The sequence below is a fragment of the Chenopodium quinoa genome, unplaced genomic scaffold (assembly GCF_001683475.1).
Source record: "Chenopodium quinoa cultivar QQ74 unplaced genomic scaffold, ASM168347v1, whole genome shotgun sequence".
In the NCBI taxonomy this organism is placed as follows: Eukaryota; Viridiplantae; Streptophyta; class Magnoliopsida; order Caryophyllales; family Amaranthaceae; genus Chenopodium; species Chenopodium quinoa.
The window spans coordinates 987,365-1,002,760 of record NW_018743697.1 but is presented as its reverse complement, the minus strand read 5'-3'; the positions used below and the strand labels follow the sequence as shown (position 1 = coordinate 1,002,760).

The 15,396-nt window shown below is 41.5% G+C and overlaps 1 protein-coding gene across 1 annotated transcript; it reads left to right on the top strand.

Annotated features, from left to right (window-relative positions):
• Window positions 1–771: 771 nt before the first annotated feature.
• Window positions 772–5,918, top strand: LOC110684043 (telomere repeat-binding protein 2-like). Its single transcript, XM_021860434.1, has 10 exons — window positions 772–1,046; window positions 1,832–2,017; window positions 2,122–2,962; window positions 3,048–3,182; window positions 3,330–3,392; window positions 3,487–3,566; window positions 3,833–4,074; window positions 4,206–4,511; window positions 4,606–4,669; window positions 5,122–5,918. Exons 2-10 carry the CDS (start codon window positions 1,940–1,942, stop codon window positions 5,293–5,295), a joined length of 1,983 nt encoding a protein of 660 aa, XP_021716126.1. The 5' UTR covers window positions 772–1,046; window positions 1,832–1,939; the 3' UTR covers window positions 5,296–5,918.
• Window positions 5,919–15,396: the final 9,478 nt, after the last annotated feature.

The window sequence follows — 15,396 nt, the reverse complement described above, 5'->3', positions numbered from 1 at the left end:
GGTGAATATAACACAAGTTAAGTGAAGCTGTTATACATAAATTACTAGTATCAAAATAAAGAACCAACTAATTTTGAACTAACAATAATGATGATGACCATAAATCTCAATTTTCTTTGTGACATTACGCTTAGCAACTCAATACCTAATTAAATTTCTCTTATTAACAATCAATTGTTACTTGTCCATTAATCAAGTTGCATTGCATTGCATTGTTGCTTTGCTTTATTAGGAAACCACTAATTAATTAGCTAAAAGTTTGTTAGTTGAAACAATCAATTCACACGAACCATAATTTATTCAAAACACAATTTAGATTTTTCATATTTTAATTTAGTAACTCCCAAAAATTCTAATGTCCTATAACACAATACTTGCAAATTCATCAATTTTTTTTTTCATAAAATGTAAAGCCACCCATCCAAATTAGAGGGATATATAATACGAATATACCTAAAATAGGAAAAAAAAAATATTTAAAAAATGCAAAATGCACCATCACCAAAAATAAAAAAGAATGAAATTCCTTCTCTTCGTGACCCAACGTTTTTCTCGAAGGTATGGGCCAATCATACCCACACGATTAAACCACAAATGACACGTGTCAAAATCATAAGAGGGTAAGAAAACAAATGGTGGGGTCAGCCAAAATTGGAATAACCATTCCTAAAGCTAGTTTAAAAGAGGTAACCGGGAATAACCGGTGAGTGGGTAACTTTTTACCGGACAAAGTGGTAAAGGGGGTCAATGGTATAAGATCAGGGGTTTAAGCAAAAAGGTTGGGTGGTTTTCAGAGGGTTTTGGCGATCAAGTATTCTTGATATATAGATAAAGGAGAGAGAAACCAACAATTTTTTTAGAGAGAGAATTTTACCATCAATTTTTTTTTTTAGAGAAAAAAAAAAAGCTAATCAGGGATAGAAATTGGAAAACGTGAAGGATTTTCTAGAATTTTCTTAGTTTTCTCCGAACAAATTCCAAATCTTACACCCACCTAAATTTTCTGGGTTTTACAGCAAACCAACAGAGAATTTGAAGTTTTAAAGGTGAGAGATTTGTAAATTTCTTTGTTACCCAAATCAAATGTTTGTACAATTGGTTGCTGGTTTTGTTTCTTTTTTTTTTTTGGTGATTTTTTTCTTCATATAATTCATTTGGTTTTCAGGGTTTAATTGGGGGTTTGGGGTTTGATTTAGGGAATTCTGGTTACAATCGGTTCGATCTGAAGCAATGCAGATTTTCTGGGTTTTGAATTTGATTTTATGTTGAAGATCTGGGTTTTCTTTGAAAGTTGTGATCTTTATACGGAGTAGTAATTTCCAAGGTTGAAAATTCCATTTTTTTTTTATTTTACAGAAAATTTGGTGGTAAAATCGTGGGTTTTAGGGGCTTTATAAAAAAAAATGGCTTGAATTTCGCTTTTCATCCTCCAAGGGTTTTAGATCATCAATTATATGTTTTTTACTTTCCTTTTTTTTTTCCAGTTAATTTTTTATGAAAAATAATTCATGGGTATGATCGAACAATTTGTCGTATAATAGTTTTTAGCATAATATGTTCATGTATATTACTTTCTTAGGATGTTGCTATAATTTAAGGTTTTGCTGATTTGGATGATGAAATATGTTGCTAACTACTTCCTGATTGATCATGAAAATTGCGTTTTGAATTGGGCTAACTTGATTATCATCATCAATCTATCAAGTTGGTGGGCCCTAATGAAATATGAATTTTGAATCTTTTTCTTTGATAGTTTGAATGATCATTTTTGTGATGTGTTTTGGATTTTTCTGTTTTACATTTTTGTGATGTGTACTCTTTTGTGCAACAGAATTCATAGAATTGGCCTTGGGTTTAGATTGATTTTCGACGCAATTCGGTTGGGTTGGTGCTGATAATAGCATTGAATTGAAGACTCCTCTGGTATGTTCTCCGCGATATGTTGCAGAAGAGGTTAGATTACGGATTCAGTGGATATCAGGTGCCTTTCATCCCTAGAGCTGCGAGGTCTTCTAGGGTAAATTCACTTCCTTTCAATTATCTGTTGTATTAATATGCTGCACCATTTGATCCCCTTCACGAACGCTGAGATTTTGTTATCTATATAAACTCGAATTTCAGAAGAGACGCCCGATTCGTGAGAAAGTTGTTGCTGTAGACAATCAATTGTGTGCGTTTGATTTATTGGCTACTGTAGCTGGAAAATTACTCGAGGGAGAGAGTTCTCAGAATTTGCCAATCGAAAAAGACCAGCTGGGCGATATTCAAGATGTCGTTATGCAGGAACAAGATGAGGGCACTCTGTGCCTGAAAGATGAGCATTGTACTAAAGGCGGCAATGAAGTTGCATCCCTTAATTTGGAGCTTGGATTACAGGTACATGACCAAGGTTGCGATGTGAAGGAAAATTCTGGTCCTCAGAATGATTCTTCTCCAGCCCCAGTCTCTGTGATCACTTCGTCTCATTGTACAGAGAAGGATGAATTTCTTGTTAAGATGGATACGAACGATGACAAGAGTGATTTCTGTAGCCTTTCCAGGAACACAGAGGGTTTCGCCCCTGGTCACACCGATTCTTGTGCTCCTAATGTGAATGAATCTGTTGAAGAACATGATGGCAAAGGAGAGGTATTGTCTGGCAATGGGCTTGATATGCACTGTTCTGAGGATCCTGAATTTTTCGATGGGATTTCTCCTGCAGTTGCCAGCTCAGATTGTAGTATTAAACTGTCTTTAGGCGTGGATCACTACCCTTGTGGTTCACTTTCCCCTCGTAGGGATAATAATGTAAAAGTAGTTACTAGAGATGATGACGAAAATTCTTCTGAGTGTACTCAACCTAGCACTATGAAAGCTGCTAGGTTGCCTGCTCGTATAGGTGACCGTAGAATAAGGAAGCTGTTGGCTTCCAAGCATTGGAGATTAGCTTCAAAAGTTAAGGATGGAGATCATTCCGATACTGGTATCTTAATTCTCCTTTAAAGTTATTTATTTGCTCTTGCATCATTTGATTGCTGGAAGGCTGATAGTATTTGTTAAATTTGCAGGATTACGCTGCATTTACCGCAGCAGGAGGACTGGTTATAAGCGTCCGAGATCTCAGAGGATCTATCCTTTTAAGAAGAGGAAGTTCTATCACTATAGCTCATTATTGAATTCTGATGTGGATGATGGATGTAAAGGTGTGTATGATGTTCTTGATAGGGCCATTGATCAAACTGTCTGTTCTTTCAGTGCAGTCAGGAATAGAGTTGTGGCCTCTGGTATTTGTGTTGTTTATTATGCATTTATGTGTCTCAAATTGCTGCTAATTATACATTGTCTTGTAGGTAATGGTTCTTCATCATGTGTTGCTGGCCAGAGCACCTCCTTTGCATCCAGGGAATCCCACGGTATGTCATCAATCGATGGAGCAATTCATATCGAATTGACTGAGCATTGCATTTAGAGAGTTTATTTATGTGAAATGCTGTTCATTTTCCTCAGTGAAGCTGAGGATCAAGTCCTTTAGAGTGCCGGAGCTTTTTATTGAGATGCCTGAGACAGCTACTGTTGGTTCTCTTAAGGTAAATTGATTTTGTATTGTGTTTATTTGTAACTAATATTGCCTTGAAATTATTTTGCCTGAGTTTGATCTTCCCTTTTGCATATGCAAGTGTTAGGGCTTGTTTGCCTTTAGATTATTGAGATGGAAAATACTTGTGGGATATCAGATGTTTTGATTTATGGGTCTTACCCTGTGTATTTCAACTTCTAAGCAAGCTCTTATTGATTCATGTAGTTGATGAATGTTAGAAAGTTGCACCTAACATTTTTTTTTCTCTGATTCCAGAGGACAGTAATGGAAGCTGTGACTGCCTTACTTGGCGGTGGACTACGTGTTGGGGTGCGCCTTCAAGGAAAAAAGATTAGAGATGATAATAGAACACTTGTGCAGTCTGGTATATGTCATGATGATAAAGTAGAATCTTTGGGTTTCACCCTGGAGCCAAACCCTTCACATATCAGCACACCTGTTTCTTCCGAGGATAATTCTCTACTGCTTTCTACTGATTTACCTCAGCCTGTATCAAGGTAAGCTGTTGGGTTTTTGTTGTCACAGGTTGCAGAATTATGTGGAGTAGCTTTTAGGTAGCTATCTATGGTTCTTAGGTTCTGGATATAGGTTTGACAAGCTTCTACGCCTTGTGTTCTTCTCTATTCAGGTGTCCTACGTTGAGTGCTAATAATCAAGGTGCTTCTCATCATCATCCTGTGACAAATTTGGGAAATTTTGTAGAAAGTGATCATGATTCAGCACCCTCACCTGCTGAAATCACAGCAGAGAAAGGGTCAGTTGATTCTCGGGCTCTAGTTGCCCTCCCCGAGGGTACTCCACAAGCATTGGCCGTTGTTCCATCACACCAAAAATCTAAGCGATCCGAGATGGCACAGCGTAGAATTCGTCGACCTTTCTCTGTAACCGAAGTTGAGTCATTAGTTCAAGCGGTGGAGAAGCTTGGCACTGGAAGGTATGTTTTTTCCTTTTACTTCCCAAAATTCCTTACCTCGAAATTCTTTAAAATTGCAATTATTAATTAATTTTGCGATTGGGATTGTAATTAGGTGGCGGGATGTTAAACTAAGAGCTTTCGATAACGTGAAGCATCGAACCTACGTTGATTTGAAGGTAATAAATTTCTTGGCAAGCTATAGAATCATCTCGCTGGTTATTTACCTTGTTTTGTTTAGTCTTGTTTGGTACTTCACTCTATCTATCTGGACCCACGTAGTTTATTGTTTATACTCTTCAACAGTCGGTAGAACAAATTGTTGCGTGTATTAACAATCAAATCATTGGGATGTCTAATATAATTATATACTAGTATAATCTTTTATTTGCCGCAAGGAATCTTTGGTGGTTTCCTCCACAAGACTTAATGCCTTTTCCCCCTAACAAACTAATGAGTAATGACATTGAAACAATTATGTGATCATATAATATGAAACAAGTGAGATCAATACATCATCTGTTGCTTTTGTTAAATGATAAAGATATGCTGTTTGTTTTTCATTAATTTATGCGCTTTTGTGGTGACTCACGTGACGAAAGGCTTATCGGTTTTTTTGGGTAAAAATCAGGATAAGTGGAAAACATTGGTGCACACGGCAAGAATATCCCCTCAACAAAGGAGGGGAGAGCCTGTTCCTCAGGAGCTGCTGGACAGGGTGTTAGCTGCCCATTCTTACTGGTCTCAACAGCAAGCTAAGCAACAGCTCAAACAACAACCATCCGACGCTTGCCTCCTCCTTTGAAACAGTCAATAACATGGGAGGTTACTGGTGGTGGATATTGTGGATTTTTATAAATATATAGAAATGAACAAACATATATTTCAGTTTAGATATGGTATGTCCAGATTTTAATTTTTCTCTTCTGACTTTATGTTTATGATGATGATGATGATGATAATGGGTTGTGATGTAAAAAGTAGTGACTGGGGGAGGAGTGAGATTGAAGCGGGAGGTGTTCCGTAGGAAATTCATGTAATTGATCTAAGGCTCATTTGCCACGACCTCCATCTCCGCGGTTAGAGAGGGGGGAATCGCTTGGCGCTTGTAAATGGTTGACGAAATAAGGGCTATGCTAACGGAATTCGTTTGCACTCCATTTCCTCTCACCTCTTTTCCGAATTTGGAGGTGTTTTTATTCAATTCTAGGGAAATAGGGATAGTTGGTTGTAGGAGTAGTTTTAGATGATTCACTTGTTTTTAATTGATCTTGGAATTCTATTGTAGCTGGTCTTACGTTGTTGCTATTGGCTGTAATATTATGCTTAAGGGTCACTTCACATGTAAGGTTGATGTAATTGAACATTCACTTCAAATGTAATTGATTTCATTTCTTATTTAGATGAAAGAATTCTCATTCACCATCACTTGAGTATATCTTACACACATCTTTTAACTTCTCTACTTCAATGTATCTAACACGCAAATATTGAAAATGTCGTACTCTTGGCAGCCATCAATTATCGAAAAGACTTTATGATCAATGTGGTTGTAAGCTCATACGGAGGAGTAGTAATTACGAAAACTCTGTAATTAGCATCTACATTAGTATACCATTTATGGTGTAAATTGCAGGAGAAACGAATATACCAGAAAATAAACAGACAAGAAGTGTTGAGATCCTTTAAGATGAAGAATTATTCAAGTAAGAAAACAACAAAGTAAAGTGCTTTAAAAGGCAGTGTACCTAAAATCATAGGACTTTCTGGCCTAACACTTAACAACAGTAGGTAACAAAGTTGGGCAACCTGGATTAGTTACTTAATACTCTTTATCTCTTAACAAATTTCACACGTGCTTCCACGTGCTACTCTGTTAAAGACCCACAATCTCATTACCTAAGCAATTATTATACCACAGCCTGATTATATTTTTAATTCATACAAGTATTATACAATTATACGTAGTTAGTGCAATAAATAATAATAATATAATATATGTCATAACAATAGATAATTTAATTTTATAATCTTTATCCATATTTGCTGGATATTTTGACAAATCTAATAAAGGGTTTGTGTCCAAATCAAGCGAGATCAAGGTGACAGAGTCTAAATTAATTGTAGTAAAAAAGGAAAAAAAAAAAATCTTACGCTTTGAATCGTACCATTAACTACGTAATTTAATACAATACGTTAATTTGTTGAATTACTCCGTATATTGTAGTGAAATAACTAAAAGACATCTTTTATCATCAATTATTTTCATAGAGATTTTGTACCAATTCAATATTATGGATCATATATTGAGTAGACTTATTTTTTATGATGTTAGAATAATAAATTAGTATAATATCTTAGATATTGGTCGGTCAAAATTAATTAGTTTTGAATATTGTATGACTTTTTGTGAGTTGGAAAAGAATATTCGGCAATAATTTATTAAATTGGATCTAGATGCTCGGTGTTTTAATTCGGATAATAAGAGAGATAGACCACTTATATCACATTCACCTAAAGCTTTTCTGTCACTTTCAATAGTTGTTACATCAAACGGGTGAATAAGTCACCATAATTAATCAAGTTTAAATAATTGTAGTTATGTCAAGGGACTCTTGTCTCTTACGGCCATATTGTAATGGCTAGTCTAGTACTACGTATAATTTTTACAATTTCTAAAACTTTTATGGTTTAGAATATTTAGTATAAAAAAAAAAAAGTTGTGGCTAAAAAAAAGGAAAAAAAAAAAAAGTGCCAAGAGATGTGAAAAATTTTAGCCTCTAATTTTATACAATTACAATTATGGTTCAAAAGCATTGGCAAGGTGGGTCATTGGTGGTTATGTCATAAGATAAGTTATCGGTTTCTTTATTTATGGCCACGATTTTACATTGATGGTGCCATTATTATGTCATCACCAACTTTCGTTTATATTGGTGTACATTATACAAGTTTATACAGAGTAGTGTTTTTTTTAGATAATGAAAAATACAATTACAACATCAATTTTCCAAGCAAAGCTTAGTGGAGTTGGTGACGAACTTACCTTGTTACTTTGAATTCACAAGTTAGAGCCCCACCAACTACAAAATGCTTGGGAGTAGGGGAATTCCTTTATTTTCCCAATATGATTCTATAAGTACTTGTACTTCCTCCGTTTTTATTTAGTTGACGCGTTTGATTTAGGTACATATATCAAAGAGAGGAGAAAGAGTGAGAGCGAATGGAAAAGCAAGTGGGGTAGCTTGTAAATGCCAGGTACCCCAAAAAGAAACATGTCAACTAAAAAAAACTTCCTAAAAAGGAATATATGTCAACTAAAAAGAAACGGAGGTAGTATATTATAATAGTCAGTGATTAGGGGATTTTGCTCCTACCAATCGGAATGCGCCACGTGGGCCAATCAGGACCTGCCAAGTGTCCCCTTGTTGGAACTGTCAGGGCTTGCCACGTGGCACGCGCTTATTCGTCCACCTTGGACCTATTATGTCACAACATGTGGCATACTCCATGCCTAATGGAGAAACCGGCCACCCAGGCCCAACTTCCGAGGGAAGCCCAATCGACCCTAGGTTTACCTAAACCTAGGATGGGCACGTTTCCCAAGGTTATAAATACCTCCCTTAATCCTCATTAAGGGAAGGAACAGAAACATTACGGAACACACTAATAACCGTCTGATCTCGCTAACAAAGCAGATTACCTACATTAAACACTCTCACCTAGAGAGACCTTATTACTTTAATTTCCGCATTAATTACTCCTTAATCAGGTACTAACTTGACCGTTGGAGGCGGAGCTCACAGGAGTCTCCGTTATTTTGCAGGTACAGGCGTCCGGTTCCAGTCTCGGAATTGTAACTCTCCCGCAGGACATCAGAAAACCCCGAGACATTTGGCGCCGTCTGTGGGGAGAGTACTTCAGAGATGGCATCCAAGTCTGTACCGACTCCTGAAGAGAGGCGTCCCGTAGACGACCCTCAAGTTCAGTCGGACCATGACACCGAAAGTGAATTTGAAGTTGAAACTCATACAGCTTCAGACGGGACCCTAAGGGCCCGACGTACCCGTCATACCGAAAGGAGGGAACGGGAGCATCTTCAAACAGGAAGCGAGCCAGCAGGCGCACCGCCTGCTCGGCAACAGCTGACTGATGGGTCTGCTCCCATCACAAGGAACGAACTCATGACCTTCATGAGGGACTTCAAGGGAGAGATTCAAGAGTTGATCAACAAGAAGCCGCCTGCTTCAGTCAAGGAGCAGTCGGCCAAGAAACCCTCCACTTCACTGAAGAGGAAGCCAGTTCAAGGGCGAGAGGCGACTCCTCATCCTAAATCTAGGAAGCGGGAGCCACCTGCCCTTGATTTCACAAAATTCCGTTATCCTACAGGAAATAGGAAACCGGTTCGTCATATTCAGGCGGACGGGTCAAAGCAAACATTCACAGATGCTCGGCTACTGCTAGAGCAGAAGAAGAGTGACCGATTGTCCGAGTCGGCTTCTACTTCAGACTTTCAAGACAGTTTGCGAAATGCCTCGATGAGGCATACTCAGTCGTACCATGAGAGTCAGTCAGGCGGCACCTCCCGTCAGTCCGGCTTTCATAGTGCCCAGGCGGTACCAAACTTACCATTTGTGCCGCAACAACAGTATTTTATGCAGCCACCTCCATTTGGTGGACCTACAGCAAAAAACGTCCAACCTATGGACTGGCAGCTACGGTTGCTTAGACTTGGTGAACAGCCGTCGGCCTTCTCCAAGGAAATTACTGAAGCCGCTCAGCCGGCCAAAGTGAAAAATGTACTAGTAGGCGCCTATGACGGCACTACTAACCCAGAAGACCATCTGATGGCATTCACCAACCTGATGTACCTTCAAGGGTTGGATGATCCCACTTGGTGCAAGTGTTTCCCAGCGACTCTCAAAGGAATCGCACATCAATGGTTCGGCAACCTGCCGACTGGTTGTGTAAATAGCTTCAGGACGCTTGCTTACTTATTTGCCTCCAACTTCGCCATGAACATCCCTGCGAAGAAAACGACCCTTGATTTGGGAACAATTCAGCAGGGCGAGAAGGAGGGGCTTCGTTCTTACATCAGGCGGTTTAACCTGATGAGAATACAGATTCAAGGGTTACCGGATGAGGTAGCTTATACCGACTTTTTTAGAGGTCTCAAAGACGTGTCTACCTTCAAATTTGATTTGGTTCGAAAAAGGGTGGCGACTCTTCAAGAGGCCTTGATTGAAGCAGAAGCCTATATACAGGCGACTGATCTTTGTACGATAAAACAGTCGGACGGGAAAAGGTTCGACAAAAGAGAAGGACGACATAAACAGTCGTCAAACAAAGATGAGAAAAGAAAAGAGGTCTGGGCGGCTGATTCCTCTAAACAGCCGGCCCAGAAAAAGAAAAAAGAATTCAAACCATACTCCCCAAAGTATGCGTTTAACAAGGATAACCAGTTTATCCTAAAAGAAATCAAGGGACGGATCTCAATTGAGAAGCCGGTCCCCATGAAGGGTTCTGCAAACAACCGGAACCAAGATAAAATCTGTGCTTATCATGATGACGTTGGTCATCACACCAATGATTGCATCAGTCTTATGCGGTACCTAGACCGCCTGGCTGAGCAAGGTGATCTTGACACTTATGTCAAGAAATCTACGGGGAACACTTCCTCAAAAAAGCTGTCGGCCAAAAAGAATCAACAGGCCGACAGCTCCGATACAGATGATGCAGTCGTCTACACCATTGCAGGCGGCTTCTCAGGAGGCGGCTCCACTATTAGGGGCAACAAAGATAATATAAGGCGGTTAGATGTAAATTCCGTTCACCAAGGACGGCCGTCCAAATATACATTTCCTGAGATTGTCATCACTGAAGAGGATCTAGGAGGGGTAAGGGGGTCGCATGACGACCCTCTCGTTATTGAATGTAAAGTGGCCAACCAGAGAGTTGGCCGAATCCTCATAGATACCGGGAGCTCCTCAGATCTCATCAGCAGCAAATGTCTTTCGAAACTGAAATATCAGACGGACTGCATACATCCGGCCTCCCACCCTTTAATAGGGTTTGGAGGAGGAGTCGTCCACCCACTGGGACGAGTAGATTTACCCATTCGCCTGGGCGAAAAAGGGGAAGGACGACACATGGTAGTCCGGTTCCTAGTAGTAGAGGAACTCTCGGCCTACAACATGATTCTGGGTCGACCAACCCTGAATAATTCCAAGGCTGTTATAATCCCGTCTCTTATGTTGCTCAAGTTTGAGAGGGATAATGGAACAGTCGGCTCCCTAAGGGGAGATCAGAGGATGGCCCGAGAGTGCTATCTCTCGGATGTCAAGCCCACTGTTATGGCCACTGGGTCAAGTGGTGAAAAAACAGACCTTGGCAATGTCAAGGAGAGTCGGCAAAAAGAGAAAGGCGTCCCAGACAGAGTCCGCAAGAAAAGCAAGAAAATAGCAATCATTGGCAGAGGAGCAACCGGATGAGTTCCGCCCTCAGCCGGCTGGTGAGCATGCGGACCTGATCTTAGACGACTCACGTCCTGACCGAACAGTCAAAGTTGGGACGACTGCTCTGAGAAACCTTGGTGACGACTTTCACAACCTATTGAAAGAATACAAGGACATCTTTGCATTTGAAGTCCATGAAATGCCAGGCATTAGTCCTGATCTGGCGGTACATAAACTCGCCGTGGATCCGAAAAAGAAGCCGGTACGGCAAAAGAAGCGGAACCATGGCGAAGAAAGAAGTCAGGCGGCAGCCGCCGAAGTTAAAAAATTACTTGATGCAGGGTTCATTCGGCAATGTTACTTCCCAGACTGGGTTGCAAATGTGGTGCTTGTTAAAAAGCCAAATGGCACCTGGCGAATGTGTGTAGACTACACAGACTTAAACAAGGCGTGCCCCAAAGACAGTTACCCTCTGCCTAAAATTGATAACCTGGTCGACTCAACAGCCGGCCATGCCTTGATGAGTTTCATGGACGCCTATTCTGGTTTCCATCAAATTCCCTTATGGAAGAAAGATCAGGAGAAGACGGCCTTCGTCACTGATCAGGGGTTATACTGTTACACGGTCATGCCGTTTGGTCTTAAGAATGCCCCGACTACCTTCCAACGAATGATAAACACAGTGTTCTTTGATCAGATTGGGAGAAACGTCGAGGCATATATTGATGATATGATTGTCAAGACTAAACTTCAGAAAGATCATCTGTCGGACCTCCGAGAAACTTTCGCCACACTCAAGCGGCACCATGTCATGCTCAATCCCAAGAAATGTGTATTTGGAGTTGAGTCTGGGAAATTTCTCGGATTCCTTATCAATCAGAGAGGAATAGAAGCGAACCCTGAGAAGGTGCAGGCGGTCATTGACATGCAGTCGCCTCGTACCATCCGAGAGGTTCAGAAGTTAACAGGTTGTTTGGCGGCCTTGGGAAGATTTCTAAGCCGATCAGGCGACAAATGCTTATACTTTTTCCAGGCAATTAAGAAAAAGGCAAGGTTTGAATGGGGGCCGGATGCTGAGGCCGCCTTCCAGAAATTAAAAGTTCACTTGCATTCCTTGCCGAGGCTGGTCAGCCCTTTGCCCAAAGAGGTTCTCTACATGTACCTGGCCGTCTCTGATCATGCGTTAAGCGCTGTTCTCCTTGCTGAAAGGGACGGCTGTCAGCTCCCGGTCTACTTTGTCAGTCACGTACTGAAAAATGCCGAGTTGAGGTATCCCCTAGTGGAGAAATTTGGTCTTGCACTCTTCATGGCTGTTAAAAAATTGAAGCCCTACTTTTTGGCACATACAATCGTCGTGTATACAGACCAACCTATCAAGCGGCCGCTGACTATCATGGAGTCCTCAGGCCGAATGATCAAATGGGCCATAGAAATACAGAGCCTCGAAGTTACTTTTGAGCCTAGAAAAGCAGTGAAGGGGCAAGCCTTTGCTGACTTTATTGTAGAGATGACTCGTCCTCCTGACTCTCAAGTTCCAGACCAAGTATGGAAGGTATATGTGGACGGAAGCTCTACTTCAAATGGTTGTGGAGCAGGCGTCATATGTCAGTCGCCAGAGGGCGACAGGTTCGAGTATGCTCTACGCTTCAGTTTTCAGGCTTCAAACAATGAGGCAGAATATGAAGCTTTACTAGCCGGGATCCGCATGTGCAAGGCGGAAGGGGCAAGAAAAATAGACGCCTGTTCCGATTCACAATTGATAGTGAGTCAGTACAATGGCGAATACGAAGCAACCCATCCGGCCATGATCAAGTATTTACAGGCGGTCCGACAAGCAGTCGGCTCCCTTGAGGATTTCCATCTGATCCAAGTGCCGAGATCAAAAAACAACCAGGCGGATGCGCTGTCAAAATTAGCATCATCCGCCTCCTCTGATACTCCTCGAACTGTTTTTTGGGAAGTAATGGAGAAGAGAAGCATCGAGGAAACCCCTATTGGAATCCTAGACAGAAGCTCAACCTGGATGGATTCAATCAGGGCATATCTGACAAACGGTACACTGCCGGATGATCCTCAACAGGCGGCAGCACTGAAAAAACGAGCCACCTGTTTTGAAATGATTAAGGGAGAACTTCACAAGAGGGGGTACCTTCAACCCTTCTTAAAGTGTGTTACTCCAGAAAAGGGACGAGAGATACTAGATGATCTTCACTCTGGTTACTGTGCTTCTCATATAGGTGGTAGGATGCTTGCTCAAAGGGCAAGGCGGCAGGGCTACTTTTGGCCTACTTTGGAAGCAGATGCAATGGAGATGGTGAAAAAATGTGACAAGTGCCAAAGGTTTGGCAAACTAATTCACCGTCCGGCTACTGACCTCACTACCATTCACAGCCCACTACCGTTTGCTAAGTGGGGCATGGACATTCTGGGTCCATATACGCCTGCTACAGGCGGAAGGAGGTACATACTTGTTGCCGTCGACTACTTCACTAAATGGGTAGAGGCGGAGGCTGTAAAGGGAATCAAGACGAAAGATGTAATTTCATTCATTTGGAAAAATGTCATCACTCGGTTCGGGGTTCCCATGTCTATGGTTTTTGATAATGGTCCCCAATTTGAGACGCCTGTTCTCAAAAGCTGGTTGGGTGACCAAGGAATTGCAAACTACTTTGCATCTGTCGGCCGTCCACAAGCAAACGGCCAGGTAGAAGCCTTTAATAAAATCATCTCAGACGGTCTCAAGAAAAAGATTGAACGAGCAGGCGGCCTATGGGCGGATGAACTACCACATGTTCTCTGGGCCATTAGGACGACTGAAAAAGGGGCGACTGGAGAAACTCCATTCCTCCTAACTTATGGTGCGGAAGCTGTTCTTCCAATAGAACACTACGAGCCGACTCTTCGAGTAATGTTATATGACGAAGAGGCAAACTGGGAAGCCATGCGCCTGGCATTAGACTCACTTCCTGAAAAGAGGGGCAATGATGTCTTGCGCCATGAGATCTATCGCCTGAGAATGACTAGATCATACAACAAAAAAGTACACAGGCGTCCACTCAAAGTAGGGGACTTTGTACTTAGAAAAATGGAAGCAGTTGGTAGGGCTAATGATTCTGGCAAACTAACTCCCAACTGGGAAGGACCCTACCGAGTCTATGAGGAAGTCAGGGACGGTACCTACCGTCTGGAAACACCAGACGGATAACCGTTGCCTCGAACTTGGAATGTAGATAATCTTAAGAAATATTTCTTTTGAATAATGTAAAGTAAAGAGCTACTTAATAAAAGTTTGCACTTACTATTCAATTTTGTATTACGAGGGGCATGCCGTCTGTACCTTTACAGTCGGCTACTCTCCATTGAGTTTTACACTCTATCTTCAGAGGGGCATGCCGTCTGTACCTTTACAGTCGGCTACTCTCCATTGAGTATTTCACTCACAATAGGGGCATGTCGCCTGGGCATATAGTCGGCTACTCTCCATAAGAAGATGGCCGACTGGTTCCAAACACATAGCCACCCCCCTAATACTTAGCTAAAAAGATTAGGGCCTGGCCGACCCTGTGCCTAACAGGCGGCTACCCTCCTTTTATTTAGCACCAACGTTCACCAAGAACTTACCAAGGCCACAGGCCGAATGATCAGACCAGGCGCCAAGCCAACTGATCAAATCTACAAAACTAATACGACCTGTCCCAATATCATAGCAGGCGTCCGACGGCATCCCTCCGGATTAAATTCGTCGCAGAGAGCAGCTCCCTTTTGGGTGGAACATTGTTCTATAAACTAATTACACGGCACCTATACGACTGTCCCCAAGGGCAACCACGTAGCCGTTTTTGAGACAAGGATAACTCTATCACTAACCAAACCAGTGGTAGCAGTTGACATCTGAGTCAGATGACCGCCTGTATTACTTGGGATAAATGCAGGGGGTACCTATTGAGTTAATAGCCAACAAACATTGGCGAATCAAGGGGTCTAGCCGGCCTACGCCGCCTGGTACCTCTACTTCTCAAACAAAAGTGACGGCGACTGAGTAACTACAACGTTAACTCATAGTCACTCCCTCAAATTTGGTATGGAACCTAAAAGGTTTGAGTCGTCCGCCTGTTTTTAACAAACAGGGGCACTCAAACCCCTATTTCCTACTAGGTAACCTATTGAGTTAATAGCCAACAAACGTTGGCAAATCAAGGGGATCAGCCGGCCTCCGCCGCCTGGTACCTCTACTACTCAATCTAGATTGTGACGAAGACTAAGTAACTCCTATGTTAACTTAATAGTCACTCAACTTAGTTAAGGCCTAAAAGGTATGAGTCGTCCGCCTGTTTTTAACAAACAGGGGCTTTCAACCACTACTCTTGCTAGGTTAACAAATAATTAAAAGCCAACAACATTGGCAATAAAGGGAAACAACCAGTACCCGCCGCTTGTTATACTCAATTCCT